At 29.0% G+C, this 19,014-nt stretch overlaps 2 protein-coding genes and 1 long non-coding RNA gene across 4 annotated transcripts; 2 read left to right on the top strand and 1 right to left on the bottom strand.

Annotated features, from left to right (window-relative positions):
• Positions 1-828: 828 nt before the first annotated feature.
• Positions 829-7,031, top strand: LOC107417561 (disease resistance protein Roq1). Of its 2 annotated transcripts, none has more exons than XM_048462898.2 (3): positions 829-1,093; positions 1,267-1,823; positions 2,259-3,479. In XM_048462898.2, the coding sequence occupies exons 2-3, from the start codon at positions 1,342-1,344 to the stop codon at positions 3,310-3,312; spliced, it is 1,536 nt and encodes a 511-aa protein (XP_048318855.1). In that variant the 5' UTR covers positions 829-1,093; positions 1,267-1,341; the 3' UTR covers positions 3,313-3,479. The 2 variants fall into 2 exon arrangements, with proteins under 2 accessions (XP_048318855.1, XP_015881655.1); XM_016026169.4 differs by lacking the exon at positions 2,259-3,479 and adding an exon at positions 6,076-7,031 and having other exon boundaries at positions 843-1,093.
• A 1,339-nt stretch (positions 7,032-8,370) lies between these two features.
• LOC107417644 (uncharacterized) lies at positions 8,371-9,230 on the bottom strand. Its single transcript, XR_009635209.1, has 2 exons — positions 8,990-9,230; positions 8,371-8,896 (listed from the first exon to the last, which is right to left on the bottom strand). It is a non-coding gene; the product is annotated as an uncharacterized LOC107417644 (long non-coding RNA).
• Positions 9,231-18,232: 9,002 nt separating this feature from the next.
• Positions 18,233-18,900, top strand: LOC112491669 (TMV resistance protein N-like). The gene has a single exon (XM_025073792.3). The coding sequence runs from the start codon at positions 18,247-18,249 to the stop codon at positions 18,811-18,813; it is 567 nt and encodes a 188-aa protein (XP_024929560.3). The 5' UTR covers positions 18,233-18,246; the 3' UTR covers positions 18,814-18,900.
• The last annotated feature ends 114 nt before the right edge of the window (positions 18,901-19,014 follow it).

Here is a 19,014-nt window from a genome sequence, read left to right as displayed (position 1 = left end):
TTTTGTTAACGAGTAATTATAAAAGGATTAAATTGCAACAAATTTAAAGTAGTTCTAATTAATCCAAAAAATTGGGTTGAAGAAGAAGAAGAAACTTATCAGACCCTCTAATCTAGAACATTTATTAGTAGTATGATTAATTACTTCTATTTAACAATATATATTATCTTAAAAGGTCCTTTTTTATTTTTATTTTTTTCTGGTGAAACTTCCTTTATTTTTTATTTTATTTTTTTTTTTCGTTAAACTTCTGAGAAGTCATCTATTAGCCAATTAGTATTTTACATTTTATTTGGATACACATCTTTATGTTTCCATTTGAGAGTCGAGGGCTTCACGAGGTATGACAAATAAAATAAAAATTAAGGTTGAAAATATAATGAAAAGTCATAAAAATTAAGGAAAAGTCATAAAAATTAAGGTTGAAAATAAAATAAAAAAAAGAGTGGTATTTATTAGGTTGTCCCCCGGCGTCCACGTCTCACGCACATGTGAACAAACAAACAAAATAAATTCAACTCTATTAAGTTCTTCTTTTTGGCCAGTACAATAAACGCTTTCCAACACCCCCCCACACCCCCACCCCTTTCTTTCTATAAAGGTTAGGAAAATAGTGTTATATATATATATATATATATATATATATATATATATATCAAAATTTAATAATTTTTAAATATATTTTTAAATTTTAATATTCAATAACGCTATTTAAAAATTAAAAAAAATTATAATATAAAATTTAATTTAGACTTGGTTATATTTATATATATATTATAATATTTCATATAACACAAAGCAGTTCTAGCATTGTTTTGGTAGAAGGCTTTTTGATAAAACCAAAATAGAGTCTCGGATAAACCTGCCAACTGTATTTTTCCCAAAAAAAAAAAAAAATCTTTCAGAGATCATTTTAATTGGACCCGACGCATGTTATTTTACTGTTGACTTACATGAGGAATTCACCAAAAAAATAAAGACTCTCACAGAAAAATTACAATTTGCACTTCTGCTTCCTTTCTCTTCCTCGCTCTCGCTGCTCTGCTTTGACTGCTGGTACTGGTCGGCGAGCCACTGGCCGTGGTACTTCCAGGTAATTCCATCTCTCTATTTCTCTCTCTTAAATTGCTCATTTTCTAGGAAGCTCTTTGATTTGTTGGAGAGCAGTTGCAGTTAAAAGCCCTCTTTACGATGCTTTTTTTTTTTTTTTTTTTTTTTTTGGGAAAATTCATGGTTTTGAAAGAAACTAGTGGTTTTGGAAAACAGGGTTGTTGGGAGAAGAAAGAGATATACAACTTTAGTTTCAAGGCATTATTGATCATAATTAACCAAATTCCGAACATGATCTCTGAAACATGTTCAAATTCATCATTTTCATCACCATGGGAATATGATGTGTTCCTGAGTTTCAAGGAGGAGGATACAGGCAAAAGCTTTACGGACCATTTGTACAATGCTTTGAGACAGAAAGGAATCTTTACATTCAGGGATGATGATCAAAAGCTTGGTTCTTTAGTACCCTCCAAAGCAATTGAAGAATCGAGATTCGCAATCGTTGTTTTCTCGGAAAATTATGCATCTTCGACTCGGTGCTTGGACGTACTTGTCAAGATTGTCGAATGCAAGAAGGATCTGCGACTGGAGGCTGTTTTTCTAGTTTTGTATCATATGGATCCAACCCAGCTGATTGATGAGTCTGGAAAGGCTAGCTTTGCTGAACGTCTACAAATTTTCAAAGACAATGTGGAGAAAGCGAAGAAATGGGAGGCGGCTTTAACGGAAGTGATCAATCTCTCTCGCTTTCGTTGGGATTTGAAAGACAGGTACGTATAATATATCATTCTCTCTTCTTTGTTTCACATAAATATTGTTCTAAGAAATTTGCTAAATAATCCAACCATTTTCTTTTTAAGAAAACTTTTTTTTTTTTTTTTTGAAAAAGCAAATAAATAAATGAATGAAGAATGATATTTGGATTGAGGATTCTTAAGTTTTATTTTCCTGCTATGTATATATATATATATATATATATATATATATTTTATTTATTTATTTATTTATTTTTATGCATGGATTATAATTATACTCATATATTGGTTTTGACAATTAAAACGAAATATACAAATGATATTTTTAATTGAATTTCTTCACAATGAAAACTGAAACGCAAACTGTGACACAAAAATTTTTCCTTGTCTGTTTTCTATACATGACTTGTGGTTCACATCAAAATATATGTAATCTCTTCAAATTTCCAGGCGTGAGTCAGATTTCGTTCAGGAAATTGTTAAAGATGTTTACGAAAAATTGTGTCCAGCAATCCCAAGTGGTAACACCGACTTTTTAGTTGGAATGGCTTGTCGTATGGAGAAAATGGATTCGTTGTTAGATATAGGGTTGGATGATGTTCGCACGGTCGGGATATGGGGTATGGGAGGTATTGGTAAGACGACTATAGCCCATGAAGTCTTTGATAGGATCAAAGATAAATTTCAAGCTAGCGCTTTCATCGACATAAAAGAGGAATTTTTAGGAAATAGTACAGTGCAATTACAAAAGCATGTTCACCAAATTTTATGGAACAACATTGAAGATGATACGTGGGAGGATATTGATTATGCAAGAATGAACCTATTAAGGAACAAAATGCGTTCCAGAAGGGTGCTTATCGTTTTAGATGATGTTGATAAGTTGGATCATATCGAATCTTTAGTGGGAAGTTGGAAAGAGCAGCATGATTGGTTAGGTCCAGGGAGTAGAGTTATTGTAACAACTAGAAATAAGCACTTGTTGCGGAGCTATGGAGAGAAATACATATACCAAGTTGATAAACTAACCGATGATGAAGCTCTTCAACTCTTAGGGCACGAAGCATACCAGAAAAACCGTAATTTAAATGAGTTTAAAGTGTTATACAACAAAGTGGTAGAATATGCTGATGGGCAGCCTCTTGCTCTTAAACGTTTGGGATCATTCTTAGTTAGAGAAAATGTTGATGAATGGTCAGAAGCATTAGTTAAATTAAAGGAAAATCCTATTGATGATCTTTTTGATACATTTAAAGTAAGTTTTGATGGATTAGATAATGAGGATAAGAAAATATTTTTGGACATGGCTTGTTTCTTCAATGGAAAGGATAGACATTATGTGGAAGAAATATTACAAAGTCAGGGATTTCACCCTAAGATAGGTATACAGGTGCTCATTGAGAGATCTCTAATCACTGTGGTAGAAAATAAGCTATGGATGCCTAATTTACTACAGGAATTTGGTCGGGATATTGTTGCTCAAAGAGCCAAGCACACTAAGTAGGCTGTGGTCAGCATAGGAAATTTTAGCTTGAAGCGGTTTAAATTTTAGTTGTACTTAGTCATTTGAGCTTTAAGTTATTATTGTTGGTATTGTATGCTCTTGAGTCTTGAAGTCATTCATAAATAACACTTTATGGAATAAAGTTTTATTTCATGAATTTTATTACATATTGATTTTGTGAACAAATTGTATCTCATTTAGTACATGATTAAATACTCAATTAAACATATTAATGTGTTGAAGAGTTTCAATTGTAAAAGATTATGGTGTGCATGATACGGAGTTTATGATATCGATTCCTTATAGCTTTGAAAACAATCTCTTGATTATCTTTGCACTTTAAATTGCACTTTCTGCTTGAATCCATAGCTATTTATTTTGGCTTAATAATTCTGAATTCAATATCAGAGAGTTTGTAATTTTGAAGGCAGAGTGCAAATTGCATTATAGTTTAGAGAGTAAAATTAATGATGCTAATCATCTAAATGATTAAAAAAATTATGCATTCCTGTAAAAATTTGAAAGATATGGATGGAGTGTATTGACATAAATATTTATGCAAAGTATATAGGATAATTCTGCTTGCTTGACATACACAACTTGCTGCTTTCACTGAACTCTTTGGAAAAATTCTGAGCAAACAGAATCCTGACTCTGTTCTTATTGCAATATGCAAATCATATATGCTAATACTTTAAATCAGCTTGAAAAGAAGCACCAATATATCTTAAGTAACTAGATCAAAACCCAACGAATCTTTACATCACGAAGTTCATCCACCCTTCAGATGAAACATTCTATTTATTCAAAACACATTTTTTTTAATGATGCCATCACCTAAACAGATCCATCAAAATTGATTTAAAGTGTTTAGGATTTGCCTTTAGTTTAGCTATTGTGTCTAACCATTCATCTACTGTTCTCCCAAACTAGAAAGATGCCAAACTTTGAAGAGTCAAAGGGTGACCTTCAGCAATCTACAACATTGTTGCACAGCTCTATATAGTCATCCAAAATATAGTTGTCCTTGAAGGCCTTTCGACATAAGAGTTGAAGAGCTTTATTGCCCATGAGTTTATCATCAACCTCATATATGTTGCCCTCTCCATATCTCGACAACAAGTGATTCTTTGCAGTCGTTACAATGACTCTACTCCTTGGACCTGAAGAATCATGTTGCCTTCTCCAATTTCCTACTTAAGTTTCTAGTTGCTCCAACTGATCAACATTGTCTAGAATGATGAGCACCTTTCTAGATTTCAGTGTAGTCCTTGATCGATTGCAATACCATCATTCCATTTGTATTCTCCAATGTCCAAAAGATTTGGTAAAGATGCTTTTGTAAGTGAATTATACCATATTTTTCACATTCCTTGCTTACATTGTTAATGAAGGCACCAACGTCAAATTTGCCATAGATCTTATTAAAAACTTCAACAGCCAAAGTTGTCTTACCAATTCCCCTCACCGCATATTCCAACCATGCGAACATCTTTGTCTGACGTGCCTATATTCAATAGTGAAACCATTTTATCCATACGACAATGCATTCCAACTAAGAGGTATTTGTTACCACAGGGGAAAGTTCTCTTCAATAGTTTGAAAATATCTCTTAACAATTTCCTCAATAAAACCTGATTCTTGCCTGGAAAAAAAAAAATTACAAATTATTTTTGTTGTCAAACCTCAAGGCAAATAGCTAGTTTTCTTTTATAACAGTAAATGTATTGCAAGTTTCAAAATTGTTAAAAATTAGACTAAAAATAGTTTGAAGGACCAAAGTACAGGACTAATAAGACAGTAACATGATGTTAAATGAATAAGTTGGATTTTAGAGAATAAATGTTGCATGTGTAAACTGATGAAAAGTAAAGAAAGCAGGAAATAAAATTGCAAATATACCTGTCTCTCAATGCCATCCCAAGAGATTGGCCACTTCAGTCAAAGCCCTTGTCCACTGGTTCACTTTGTCTGTATTTTGTTGGAAATCTTGTTCATGTTGAGCAAAGGTCTTTCCACACTCTTCGGTTGTTTTCTTAAATGTGATGGATCCACATGATAGAAAACCAGAAAAATGGTCAGTCGGAGCTGGTTCTTGAGTTCAACAATCTTGACAAGTTGATCCAACAACCATGTTGAAGAAGCATAGTTCTCTTAAAGAATGATGATTACAAATCTTGATTCTTCAATCGCATTGAAGGGTGATGTCGAATGTGAAACAAGCTTTTCATTGACATCGTCCTGAAGGGATTGATTCCTTTCCCATTCAAAGCATGGTACAAATGATCTGTAAAGCTTTTTCCGGTGTCCTCATCTCTGAAACTGAGGAACACATTGTATTTCCATGATGAGATTAATGAACAATTTGGAGATGTTCCGGTGGTCATCTTAGGAACTTTGGTATATGCTGCTAAAAATAGCTTGGTTAACTATTATTAATATTTAATGGTTGCTGTATTTTAGATGTACTGAATCATGGCTGGATCTTTGTTGAGACTTGGTGATACATCCAATATATTAGTAACTTTATTAATTCATTTGATTTTGTTTATTTATTCATTACATGAATGCGCTGAACATTTAATATGCTAGGTAGCTAGTTTCTTCATTTTTTATTTATTTATTTATTTATTTTTGATAATATACTTGGTAGCCAGTTGTTTATTTAGTTGAAGCCATTAACTAGCAAATGAAAACATTTGATTTGTTTTCTTTATGACCTGTAGTTCATTTGCAATTTATTTATTTATTTTTGTTTTTCAGGCATGAGACGGATTTTATTAACGAAATTGTTAAAGATATATGGGAAAAGTTGAACCAAACATGCCCACGTGGTGATACCGAGTTATTAGTTGGAATGGGATCTCGCATGAAGAAAATGGATTCACTGTTGGATATAGAATTGGATGATGTTCGCATAATTGGGATATTTGGTTCACAAGGAATTGGTAAGACAACTCTTGCTCATCAAGTTTTTGAAAGGGTCAAACACAAATTTGATGCTGGATATACTGCTTTCATTGCCAACGTATCAGAGGAATGCCAAAAAAATGGTACAGTTCACTTACAAAAGCGTCTTTATAAAGAGCACTTCAAGATTCAAGGTTATGTACGGAATGATGGTCCGGGAAAGAATCTATTAAGGAGAAGACTGCATTCTAAAAGGGTGCTTATTGTTCTCGATGACGTCGATTCCTCCAAACAAATACAAGATTTAGTTGGAAATTGGAAAGTTGAAAATTGGTTAGGTCCAGGTAGCAGAGTAATTGTAACAAGTGAAAATGAAGGCTTATTAAACCAATTTGGAAAGAAGTACATTTATAAAGTTGATAAATTAACCGATGATGAAGCTCTTCAAGTGTTAGGTATGAGAGCATTTGCAGATAACTATATTTTGGATGGGTACAAAGAGGTGTGCAACAATGTCGTAGAAATTGCTGATGGTAATCCTTTAACTCTTGTAAATCTTGGTAACTTCCTACGTGGGAGATCACTAGAAGAATGGTTCGACAAAATAGCTATGCTGAAGGAAGTTGAACACGAGGACGAAGACGAAGAATGCAATTAATACATTATATATCTGAATTTTTATTTTTATTTTTCCTTTTTAAAATTTTGGTAATTCGGAACAACGTTGTGCTATTATTAAGAATAGATTTGATCTAACTTCTATTATTTTATAGAGGTTTTCTAAAAATAAAGAGTAAATTTTTAAAAAACTCCTCAACAGCATTTTTAATTTGTTCTTTATCGTTATTTTCTCTATAATATTCATTACTTTATTTACAACTTCTTTTTCTTTTTATATAAATTATATATTAAATATTATAATACTTGCATAGAAATAAATATTGTATTAAATTATATCAATAAAATTTTGAAATAAAAAATGAATTTAACTTCAACTTTTTATTTTAAAAGGTTGAAATAGAAACTCTTTTGAAGTTATTTTTTAAAAGTTGATTTTTTGAAACAAAATAATGTAATATATTTAAAGAGTTTTAAGAGTATTTGTTAATTCTATAGCTGCAAATTATTACACGTATTTGTGAGGAATTTATGGATGAATATGAAACTGTGAATATATATATATATAAATTAGGGTATTCTTTTTGGTAAAAATATAAATTAAGGTCTCAGACATGGAGTAGTTTTAGAAAATAACACTACGTATCCTAATTGATTGATAAGAAAGTCCTGGACAAATAAGCAGGGGAAGAAATAATTAAATAAAAACATCTGTTTTGGTTGGTTTTTGTCGGTGAAGTGGGGGCTGAATTTTAATCCATCGTCAACCTGAATTTTAATCGATCGTCAACTTCTTGTTATTAAGCATTACTTTCGAAGCAATTTAAAAATGACTAAAATGGCTTTTAAATAAGCAAGCTGTATTTGGTAAAAAAATTTGTTGAAAGTTGAATACAACCTTACCTCTCTCATTTCTCTTTTTTTTTTTTTTTTTTTTTTTTTTTGTGTGTGGGGATAATAGACTGGGGGAAAATTTTTGAGCTAATTATGCTTTTTTTGGGCTCTTTTTTATTATTATATTTTTTAAAACTATTGGGTGATTTAATCTCAAAACTTGACATGTAGGAGATTGTGAACAATATTACTAAACTGTCTTCATAGGGCCTGAGCTCTCTAGTTACTCCAAGTTTCGTAATGAATCTTATATTTTGGTCCAAGGTTTATTACAGGCCCCCCAAAGTGTTGCATTTTTATTTATTGTTTTTTTGGTGGGGGGAAAAGACTTGTTAAATTAACCAAGTTATCAATAATTTTATTGTCCATTTGTCCTGCATTAAAATCAAAATTTAAATTGAAACCTTCAATTAAGAAAAAATGTCAAAAATATAGATCTATAAGATATAATAGGAGAGTTCGCATCTTCAAATCTTTTTCTTCCTCTTAGTGTTCTTTTAATCTTTTGCTGAGAAAGCTTTAAAAACTGATAAAGGCATGTTAGTAAAGATCTATCAAAAACATATTTTTTATATATATATAGTGAGGGGCTACAATAAAGTCGGTTCTGACAGTTTTATATACGATCCAAAAATATACTTTTAATCCTGGCCTTCCGATTAATATCAAAGGTGTAGATTACATTCATAATTTCCCTTCCAAAAAAGAACCATCCACCATTTGGGCTTCCAAATACCCTGCTTCAACAAGCTTCAAGATCACGATTCCCACCGTTCCAGCAAGCCCCAAGCCTTGGTGGGTTTTTGCGTGAGAAAATGAAGGGAAAAAAAAAAATTCTGAGACCAGAAACTTATTTTCTCATACTATACATGGATTTTCCCCCAATTCCATTCCTAAAGCCATAACCTTTCTTCTTCCCCATCTCAATTTCTCTGTATTATTTGGCATTTATTTTTTGGGTTTCTTGGTAGCTTTATTCTAACGCTATATTCTAGTTTCTAGCAATTGGGTTTATATTCATGGGCGATCTTCAAGTTTGTCTTGCGTCGAACCCAAATGAAGTCATTTTTCGGGAAGATCGCCTGTGCCCATTCTCGTCGTCGCCATCATCACCTTCATTGCCGGCGTCCATTATGGATTTTGGGTTGATAAATGCAGAGTCCTGGATGGGAAAGAAAACATACTCAATGATTTTAAATTATACATAATAATAATAAAAAAAAAATAAAAAAAATCAACTCTAACTAGGACAGACAAGAACTTTGGTAGAAGAGTAGAAGAGGAAGGTAGATTGGGAGGAGAAGAGGAAATTTTGGTAGGGTTGGATTTGGGGGAATTTTGGCAGCGGCCGACCGAGGCAGGAAGGGAGATTTGGGCCAAATTTTCACACGTGAGTTGCATTTCAATCTCATCTGTCCGTGCCAAGTGTGACAATACAATGGCTATGGATTTTAGCATGTTTTTGTCCGCAAATATATTATACGGTCGGACCTGATAGTAACCACTTCCTATATATATACGGTCGGACCTGATAGTAACCACTTCCTCTATATATATATATATATATATATATATATAAACAGCCCGTTTATGGTGCGGACGGTCCTCATACGATCATAGTATTGGTGACGATTTTTCATAGTATTGGTAACGATTTTCTAAAAAACCATCGTTAATACTATGAAAAATCGTCACTAATACTGCGGTCCTCATACGGACCGTCCTCACCATAGAATTTCCGTATATATAAAAATATACATTACGGTCTAAATAAAGTATTAAAGATTAATACCAGGTTTTTAATTTTTAATATTATATTAATTTAAAAATTAAAATTAAAATTATATTTATTAATTAAATTACATAAAATTTATTTTTCTAAATAAAATTTTAATATTATTAAATTTATTTTAATAATTTTTTAAAATTTTAAATTTTTAATATGATTTTAGAATCATTAAAGATAAATTTTAATTTAATTTAATAAAATAAATTTTATTTTGATTATGTGTATATATATATAAATATATATAATCCTATGATTCAATGATACGTGCAAATTGCTTTTTCTATTCAGTAATTAATAGTATATATATGTATATATACATTTTTAAATTTTTAATATAATTTTATAATCATTAAAGATAAATTTTAATTTAATAAAATAAAATAACTTTTAGTTTGATTATGTGTGTGTATATATATATATATATATATATATGTGCAAATTGCTTTTTCTATTCAGTAATTTATATTATATATATATATATATTTTGATATTCGAGCATGGGATTCGAAACTAAGAAATACCAAAAAAAAATTATATAATTTACAATGTTATATTATGCTGTATATCTTTGAAATTTTTTTTTATTACAAACTTTATATTTATATGTATCTAATTGTAATTAAAATAACCTTTCATGTGCAATGAAATATACCATTTTACAATATTGTCTTTCTGTTTCTATTTAGTAGAGAATTAGATGTCTTCTCAAAATATACGGCAATGAAATAATAATAAAATAACTTTTTTTTTATTGTTAATTGGTGGACAAAAAATTCTTTTATTTTTTTGTTCTCGGTCGGCACCTACTCTGCCTGCCTTCTCTTATGTTTCCCTTAACCGAGAAAAAAAACCTTTTTTTTTTTTTTTTTTTTTTTTTTGATGAATAGAGCACTGTTTTGGGGCTTCAGTGAAGGGGCAAATTTTTATGCTCCCGGGATTCGTGTTCCCTCTTCGCACAAAAAGGCAGTGCCCGCATATTAGACGTGGATCAAATTTTCAATACCCTCGTCAATTTGTGCTACCCTCTTTAAAAATAAAAAAACAATTGGTGGGGCCCACCGACAATTTATCCACCGACTGAGTCCTAAACAAAAGGTATATCTCTACGTGTATATATATATATAGGCCAAAAAACAAGAAGAAAAAGCCTGTAGTACCATTATAACAAACATACTCTACGCGCGCGCGTGTGTGTGTGTATATATATATATATATGTGTGTGTGTAGAAAAGATGAGAAAAAGTATTTTCTTAGTGCGTCTAGATGTAATGCTTTCAAATAACACTTTGTGTAATAGTAAAATAAAAAAATAAAAAAAAATGATTAAAGCTGTGTTGACCGTGTAATGAGCACCTAACTGTTAAAAGGTATCAGCTTTTTTGTTTAAATATTTTTTAAAAAATATTAAAAAATAATTTATAAAAAATTAAAAATAAAAAATATTGTTAAAAATGAAAACTTTTTAAAATTATTTAAAAAAAAAAAAAGAAAACATGATGTATAATGATTAAGGAGTTAAAAAGAAAATTTAATCTAAAAAAATGATATTAAACAAAAATTAAATTATAATAATAGTTAAAATATGTATTAATTTAAAAATTATTAAATATTTATAAATTTATAATATATATATTTTGAAATTAATATGTTGTTGAAAACTTAAAAAATATAAATTTTTATAAATATATTATAATCAATTATATACTAATTTATATTTATTGTACATATAAAAATAATATAAATTTTTATAAATATATATATACTGATATTTAAAATATAAATTATTTTATTTATTTAATAATTTTATAATAATTAAAATAATAATATAATTATAAAACAATTTTAAAATTTAAGATTTAACTTTGCCGTTTTACAATCTTTTATGTCTTTTAGAATTGGAATATTATAAAAAAAAATTATAAAGAATAATTATATATATATATATATTTTTTAAAATATAAAAATATATAAATTTAATAGTTATAAATATTATTTTTTTGTAATTTGCTATATCGTTTATATATATATATATATATATTTGTTTGATTCGTTAAGAGACATGCGTATTGCTTTGTCTAATCAAGAATTAATATATATATATTTTTTGATATTGGAGTTTGGGATTTGAAAATGGGAAAAACAATAAAAAACTATATATTTTACAATTCTTCTCCTTATCTTTGTTTCCATTTGATAGCCAATTGGATGTTTCTTTTCAAGCATACGACAATGAAATAATAATTAAAAAATAGCTCTTTTTTTTTTTTGATAATTCGTGGAAAAAATTGTAATTTGTTACATCGTTATATATATATATATATATATATATTTGTTTGATTCGTTAAGACATGCAGATTGCTTTGTCTAATCAAGATTAATATATATATATACATATATATATTTTATATTGGAGTTTGGGATTTGAAAATGGGAAAAACAATAAAAAAACTATATACTTTTACAATTCTTGTCTATATCTTTTTGTTTCCATTTGGTGGCCAATTGGATGTTTCTTTTCAAGTATACGACATTGAAATAATGATTAAAATTATATTTATATATATATACACAAAGAAATTCTACCATCATATATCCTTATGGTAACCAAACTATACATAATATATATATATATATATTTGCATATAAGAGGAATAACTTGATACACACAATCTTTTTTACAGTTTAAATTTTTGGAATGAGATTACATTATATTGGTATTCAAATTCTTAAATACTAAGGTTCAAATCATACTAACATCATATTAAAAGAATTAACACTTATCATAATGGTCTAATTAAAAACACTTAATATTTTAATGGATATGGAGGAATAACTTGAAATATATAATATAACTACTTTTAATGGATATGAAGGAATAACTTGAAATATATAATATAACTACTTTTTAATAATTCATTCTTTGGCATTAGTGGTGGCAAGGAATAACTTGAAATATATAATATAACTACTTTTTAATAATTCATTCTTTGGCATTAGTGGTGGCATTGTATCAAAATTCAAGTTCTTAGACACTTAGGTATATATCATACAAACACCCAATTAAGAATTAACGTTTAGTATGATGGCCCAGAAATGAGGTAGAGTGTTGATATAATTTGATATATATAATAAATATAATTTCTAATAATTCAAATTTTTGAAATTAATGGTAATCTAATAAAACATACATTTTTTATTTATTTTTTCTCTATAATTAGGGTGGGAGGAAAATTTTCGATTAATTATACCTTTTTTTTTTTTTTTTTTTTTGAGGTTTCTAGTTTTATCCAAGTTTCAAAACAGCGTCAGTTATTGTCCAATTGTCCTGCAATAAAATCAAATTTTAAATTGAGAACGTCAATTGAAAAAATGTCAAAAATACATATTTATAAAATATAATAAGAGTTTCCATTCCTTTTATCTGTTTCGTCAAATTTTCTTTTTCTTTTTCTTTTAATAACTTCTTTTTTTGGACAAAGAAAGAAAAAAAATTATTAACTTTGAATCAAATTACATATATTTGAATCAATTAATTTGAGAAGTTGATCAGGAGCTTTTCGAACCATGATTCAAAATAACCTAAAAAGAGTATAATGAACAAAAGAATGAGCAACTTTATAAGTAGACTGCCCAACCTCCCTAACAGAGATTTAATTTTCTTGGCCAAAAATTAATTTTCACGCAAATAAAATTATCTCACAATCAAGAACCAACTTAATACTTAATGGCTAGTTGTGAATCACTAGGTAAAAGGTCCACATGAATTTCAAGACAAAAAAATAAACCTTCAACAATAGCCATTAATTCTACAATTTTAACAGATTACACCGAAGATTAATGATTTTGAGAAGGCAACCATAAAAATTTCTCAACCTTAAAACTAACTATAAATTTTTGGCTTTTAGTATCATTTAGTTTCATTTTTTTGATAAAAATTTGACCTAAATTCAATTTAACCCTTTTTCCTTTCAAAAATTCTATACACCTCTCCAAAGGCTATATGAAAAGAAAAAATTTCTACCTCCATTAAGTTTGTTAATACACATTCACATCCTTTATTAATCTTTATCATTCATACCTTTTTTTAAAAAAATATAATTGATACTTTCAAATTCACAAAGGGTCTTGAAATAAATGCAGACCTCAGCGGCTGCAGGAGAAAATGTATCTGGTTTTGAATAAGATTGAGACGGATCTGACGTCAACAGAAGGGTTCATAATCTTGTATGGGAATATTTTCTCTACACCATTTAAGGTTTAGTTCAAATACAAAAACTTCCCTCAAATTTTGTAAATTGCATCTATACCCCGTGCCATTTGAAGCATTTGGTGAGGCTTGTCTGCTAAAAAGTCAAAAAGTATTTACACATTATAAAAGAATATGAACTTTATTAATTTTAGATTTGGGAAACGTGCAAATTTATTATTATTATTTGTTTTGTCTTTCCTTTTTCCTGACTTTTGCCAAAACTTTTATTTATTTAGTTTTTAATCTTTGACACGTGGTATCTTATACCCAAAAAAACCAGTATTAGAGGAACAAAACATTAATAAGTATTTTCCTTTTCAATAAAAGTTATTTCAAATTGAATAAAACATTAATAGGTATTTTCTATTTAAATAAAAGTTATTCTAATTTGAATTTCTAATATTTGGTTAGGTAAAAGCCTTGGAATTACAGTTTTCTACCAATTTCAATTAGCACCTTGTTGGCTATTTTTTAGTTTTATTTTTGCTTCCGATCTTTTTTCATGTCTTTCGTTTCTGATTGGCCATTTTCAAACCCCAACAGCTGTCTGCTCCTTTTCTAGAGATATACTTCAAGAAGGCCACCAAAAATGGATTTCATAGGTGCAACTTGTATTTATGCTCATTGGACTTTGTCGTGTTTGCCTTATTATTATTATTATTTTTGCTGGTAGTTGCCTTTCTGTTTATTTGTTTGTTTTTCGCAGCTAGAAATTAGTTGATGTTTGGGTGCTGATAAAGTGTAGGAAAATTATTGTGTGTAGACCGAAAATTTTGGGTATCTAACTCTTGAAAGCAAGTAAAATTCATGATTTGAACTGGTTGCCGGAAGCAGATATATTGGATGATTGACCCACCAAAAAAGTTCAGTTTTTTTGTTTGAGGTGAAGTTTGCTTGCTCATAAATTATTGTGAAATGAAAAATAATCTAATTTTGGTCTTCCAATTTAGTGTAATAACAGTTGAGATGGGATTTTGAATTTCTGGACCAATCAAGTAATATACGCAGCTCAAAGGGAAACTAAAATTTCTCAATTTCGTTCCGTTTTTATTCTACGAGTCTCCCTTTGAATCTGTTTCTAGGCATATGTATATATATATATATATATATATATATATATTTCATTTTTATGTATATTATTACTTTCTTTAAAAACAAGTATTACTATTTTAATTTATTTAGTTATATTTATCTAAAAAATTATTTCAAAATCATTTGAGTTTTTTCAATTGTTTAAAATCATTTATTAAATATATATAACTAAAAATAATTAAAAAAATATTTATTTTATTTTATTAAAAATATAAAAATAATTTAATCTAGAAAACAACAAGTTTCAAACTAAGTATAGATGATTGAGGTGTAGATAAAGTTCATGAAACCTCGAAGAGTTTTTGTATTTAATTTAAATTTTAGAGTTGTATACACGAATAGATACGGAATGTGTGTTCCCCAAAGATAGAAATATATGGGTTCCGTACGTAAGACTCATCTGATATGATTTTTTTTTTTAATGTCTAGACCAGGAGGTTCCGAAATCATACAATTTTTGTTCCACTATGGCCAAGTCTGAGTTCCAGCCACATTGATTGCTGAGGGAACCAAAAAAAAAAAATCGTTGATATATATATATATATATATATATTATTTTCCCAACTTCTCATCAATAACCTTTTATTTTCGTTCTCCAATCTGTTTATGTGTGTCTCTATCTACATTCGCCGGGTTATTTACATATTGGGGATTATTTTGAGCCGGCCTCAGATTACTGATTCAAAAATGAAAGCTCTTTCTTTCCTCCCGTACCGAGACCAATCCACTGGCTAGAGTATCGATATTTCCCTTCATACCCACTGGATTATTTTTGCATATTTAGCAATTTTCATTTGTTTCGTTTTATAATAGCTTAAAATATTTGATCGTCGCTAACAGCGATTAAAAAGGAGCTTAAAAAAGTAGACACTGAAGAGATCCGTTGGATCTGTTGGTTAATGATCTGCAGAGGGAAGAGGGAGGCGAAAAGGATAAGAAAGGGCAAAAGACGAGACAAGACATGCGTTGGAAGAAGAAAAAAATAAATAAATATTAAATCTGTCAATTTTACACATGTTGGTCAATTATTCTGAGGTCGCACCAGCTGGGTACGTACAATGGTTAGATTTTTTTTTTTATTATTTTTTTTTTTGGGGTGCACTTTGATTTTATTGTGTCTGTGACGGAGGAGGCAACCTCGTAGGGTGGATCAAAATGACATGTAATTTATTCGAGCTGCCAACAAATACCATTTGAGGTTTCTCAAAATATTATTAAATGTACATAAAGTGTTAGCATTATGGTGTGGTAACCATGACTTTGGTGTTAGGCACATGATAGACAAAATCTTACCACTTAAACTGTACCATAAAAAATATGAAAAAAAAAAAAAAAACTATACCATAACAATCATACATAGGTTGTCTGCACCATTATTATTTTTTTAATCTTTTATTTTCTCCTCTTTCAATGCTGTTGGACCCAATACTAATTGACATATGGGCGGGCGCTCAGTAGATTTGGGTTCAATGAACTTGGGATGCAAGCTATAAAATATATATATATATATATATATATATCGTTGGAGTATGCATCTAATAATATATGTATTTGGATATTACGTAAATTGGCTTTTTGCACCAACATCAAAATTTTTTTTTTAAAAAGTACAACTAAATTTATTATTTGTAATTTGATTTCAAATGTTGTTTAATTTGACGATCAGTTTGATTCCTTTGGTAATATAAAATCATACTAAAATGTAAAGAATATGCTTTAAGAGAAATTGTATTATTTTGAACTTTACATACCACCAATAATTAAGATTTAAATAAAGTATCTTAAATAATAGAAGGTTAACTATATTTCGAATCCTGTAGTTTGCCTTTGATTTCAATTGGGTATCTTACGTTTCAAAATTTTCAATTAAGTGTTTCTACTTTTTATTTTGGTTTCAATTTAAACTCCATGTACTATTATATATATATATATATATATATATATATATATTTTTTTCAAATAAGGTTCACAATTTTAATTTTCCTTTCGATATGAATAAAAAAATTAATAAAAATTTCGATAAAAAATAAGTATCTTATTATATTTAAAAAATATTATTGATGTAAAATATTAAAATCTAAATAAATAATTAAGATTTAAATAAACTAACTAAATAAGTTAAATGTACAATTCCAAAATGAAATAAAAATAAAGTCGAGGATCTCAAATTAAAAAAAAAAAAAAAAGAACATGAAGACCAAGGTTGAAATCAAAATGAAAATTAAGTCACTCAATTGAAAAAAATTAAAAGTTGAAGCATTCAATAAACATCGGGTGAAAACTAGACGGAACATAAGTATAGTTAATCTAACAGTCCGACTTTCATTAGAACATCTTATTAGGGCATCCTGATGAAATTGGTATGAACTCCAACATCACGCAACATGTTGCAAGAAGTTTTTTCTTTTTTTTCTTTTTTTTTTCTTTTTTTCACAACATGTTGCATGACCTTAGAGCCCATGACAAATTCCGTTCAAGTGTCTTTATGAAAACTAGTTAGTTAATCAATAATTATTAAAAAAAAAAGTTAGTAAATCAATAATAAAAATTTGATAAAATTTTTATTTAAAATAAAAATCTATATAAAATGGTATTAGAGTTTAAATTCAATTAAAAATGTATCGGTAAGAAGTTAGATCCTAATAGAAATGGATTGTAAGACTTTTTGAGCCTAGTATGATACAAGACCAAAATGGAACAAAATACGAGAGCAATTCCATATTACTTGAGAAGAAAATAGTGAAGTGCCATATATATATATATATATATATACATATGGGAGCATTTTTTTCACTGATATAAGGCTTTTTAGACAAATTAATGAGGCTTGGGCATGGGCAAAAAAAAAAAGAAAAAAAAAAGTGGCAGAGCAACATTTCTTTTCTCTAATCTTGAATGTACAGTTGAGGGGCAAAATATGTATATTTGTCATATAACATTTTTTATTAAACATAATTTTACTTAACAAAACAGATCTAAGTCTCCTCCAAGGCTCCAACATTAATCATATTTTCTATAAACTTTTTTAATAAGTGGGTTTAAGGTTTGGATATTTTATTGATTAGACATTCTCCATCAAATATATTATATTTAAAAAAATTTAATGAAATTTATGAATATATTCTACTTGATAGATTAAATATTTTTGTTTTCTATAAAAAAAATAATTGAATTTTTAATATTAAAAATACGTTTTGTTCAACTGGAATAAATGGTAATTCACAGTCGTGAAGGATTAGAAAAATAAAACGCACTTCATTGGAGTCTATTCATATTATATATATACATATATATATATATATAATCAGCAACCATCCATCCATTCATTCATTCATATGATTAACAATGTTTTTCCAAGGCAGCTAGCTCTAGCTCTCTCAGTATGACCAGCACAGGAAAATGTTTAGAATCATCATCTTCATCATCACCATGGAAACATGATGTGTTCCTGAGTTTCAGAGGTGAGGACACCCGTACAGGATTCACAGACCATCTGTACCATGCTTTGGATGGGAAAGCAATTGACACCTTCAGGGATACTGAAGGCCTTGTGAGGGGAGAAGCCATTTCACCAGCACTCTTGAAAGGAATTGAAGAGTCAAGATTTGCAATCATCGTCCTTTCAGAGAAATATGCTACTTCATCATGGTGCTTGGACGAAGTTGCAGAGATTGTTAAATGCCATCGAGTTCGGGGACAGACTATTATTCCGGTTTTCTACCATGTTGAACCAAACCATGTGAGAAATCAGACTGGGACATTTGGGGAGCCCTTTACCCATAAGCATAAAGACCAAGATGTGAATAGGGTTAACCGATGGAGGGAGGCTCTGTCTCTGGTGGCCAATATTCATCCATGCTGGGAATTGAAAGCAGACGGCAGGTATGTAATTCTCCATTTTAATACTAACTTCTTAATTAATTTTTTTGAAATGAGAATTTATTCTTAAATAGTTGGTTTTTTGTTAATAGTGTTCATTAATATATATATATATATATATATATATATGTTATGTATTCTAAGAACAAAATCCAAGAATCTAAAACTACAAATCAACACAGAAAATTTATAAGTTCAGTCGAAATTGACCTACGTTCTCGTGTTTTGGTGTGAAGCTTCTGCTCTATACAAAAGTATGTGTTTACAAGCT

The sequence above is a fragment of the Ziziphus jujuba genome, chromosome 12, assembly GCF_031755915.1.
Source record: "Ziziphus jujuba cultivar Dongzao chromosome 12, ASM3175591v1".
Lineage (NCBI taxonomy): Eukaryota > Viridiplantae > Streptophyta > Magnoliopsida > Rosales > Rhamnaceae > Ziziphus > Ziziphus jujuba.
The sequence above is the reverse complement of the archived record's forward strand: the minus strand, read 5'-3'. Positions and strand labels throughout refer to the sequence as shown.

What these genes read in the sequence shown, in the direction of transcription:
- LOC107417561 (XM_048462898.2), top strand. Translation starts at nt 1,342, where the DNA reads ATGATCTCTGAAACATGTTCAAATTCATCATTTTCATCACCATGGGAA. An exon ending in CGTTGGGATTTGAAAGACAG is followed by an intron (nt 1,824 to 2,258) that starts GTACGTATAATA and finishes TCAAATTTCCAG; the next exon opens with GCGTGAGTCAGATTTCGTTC.
- LOC112491669 (XM_025073792.3), top strand. Translation starts at nt 18,247, where the DNA reads ATGACCAGCACAGGAAAATGTTTAGAATCATCATCTTCATCATCACCA.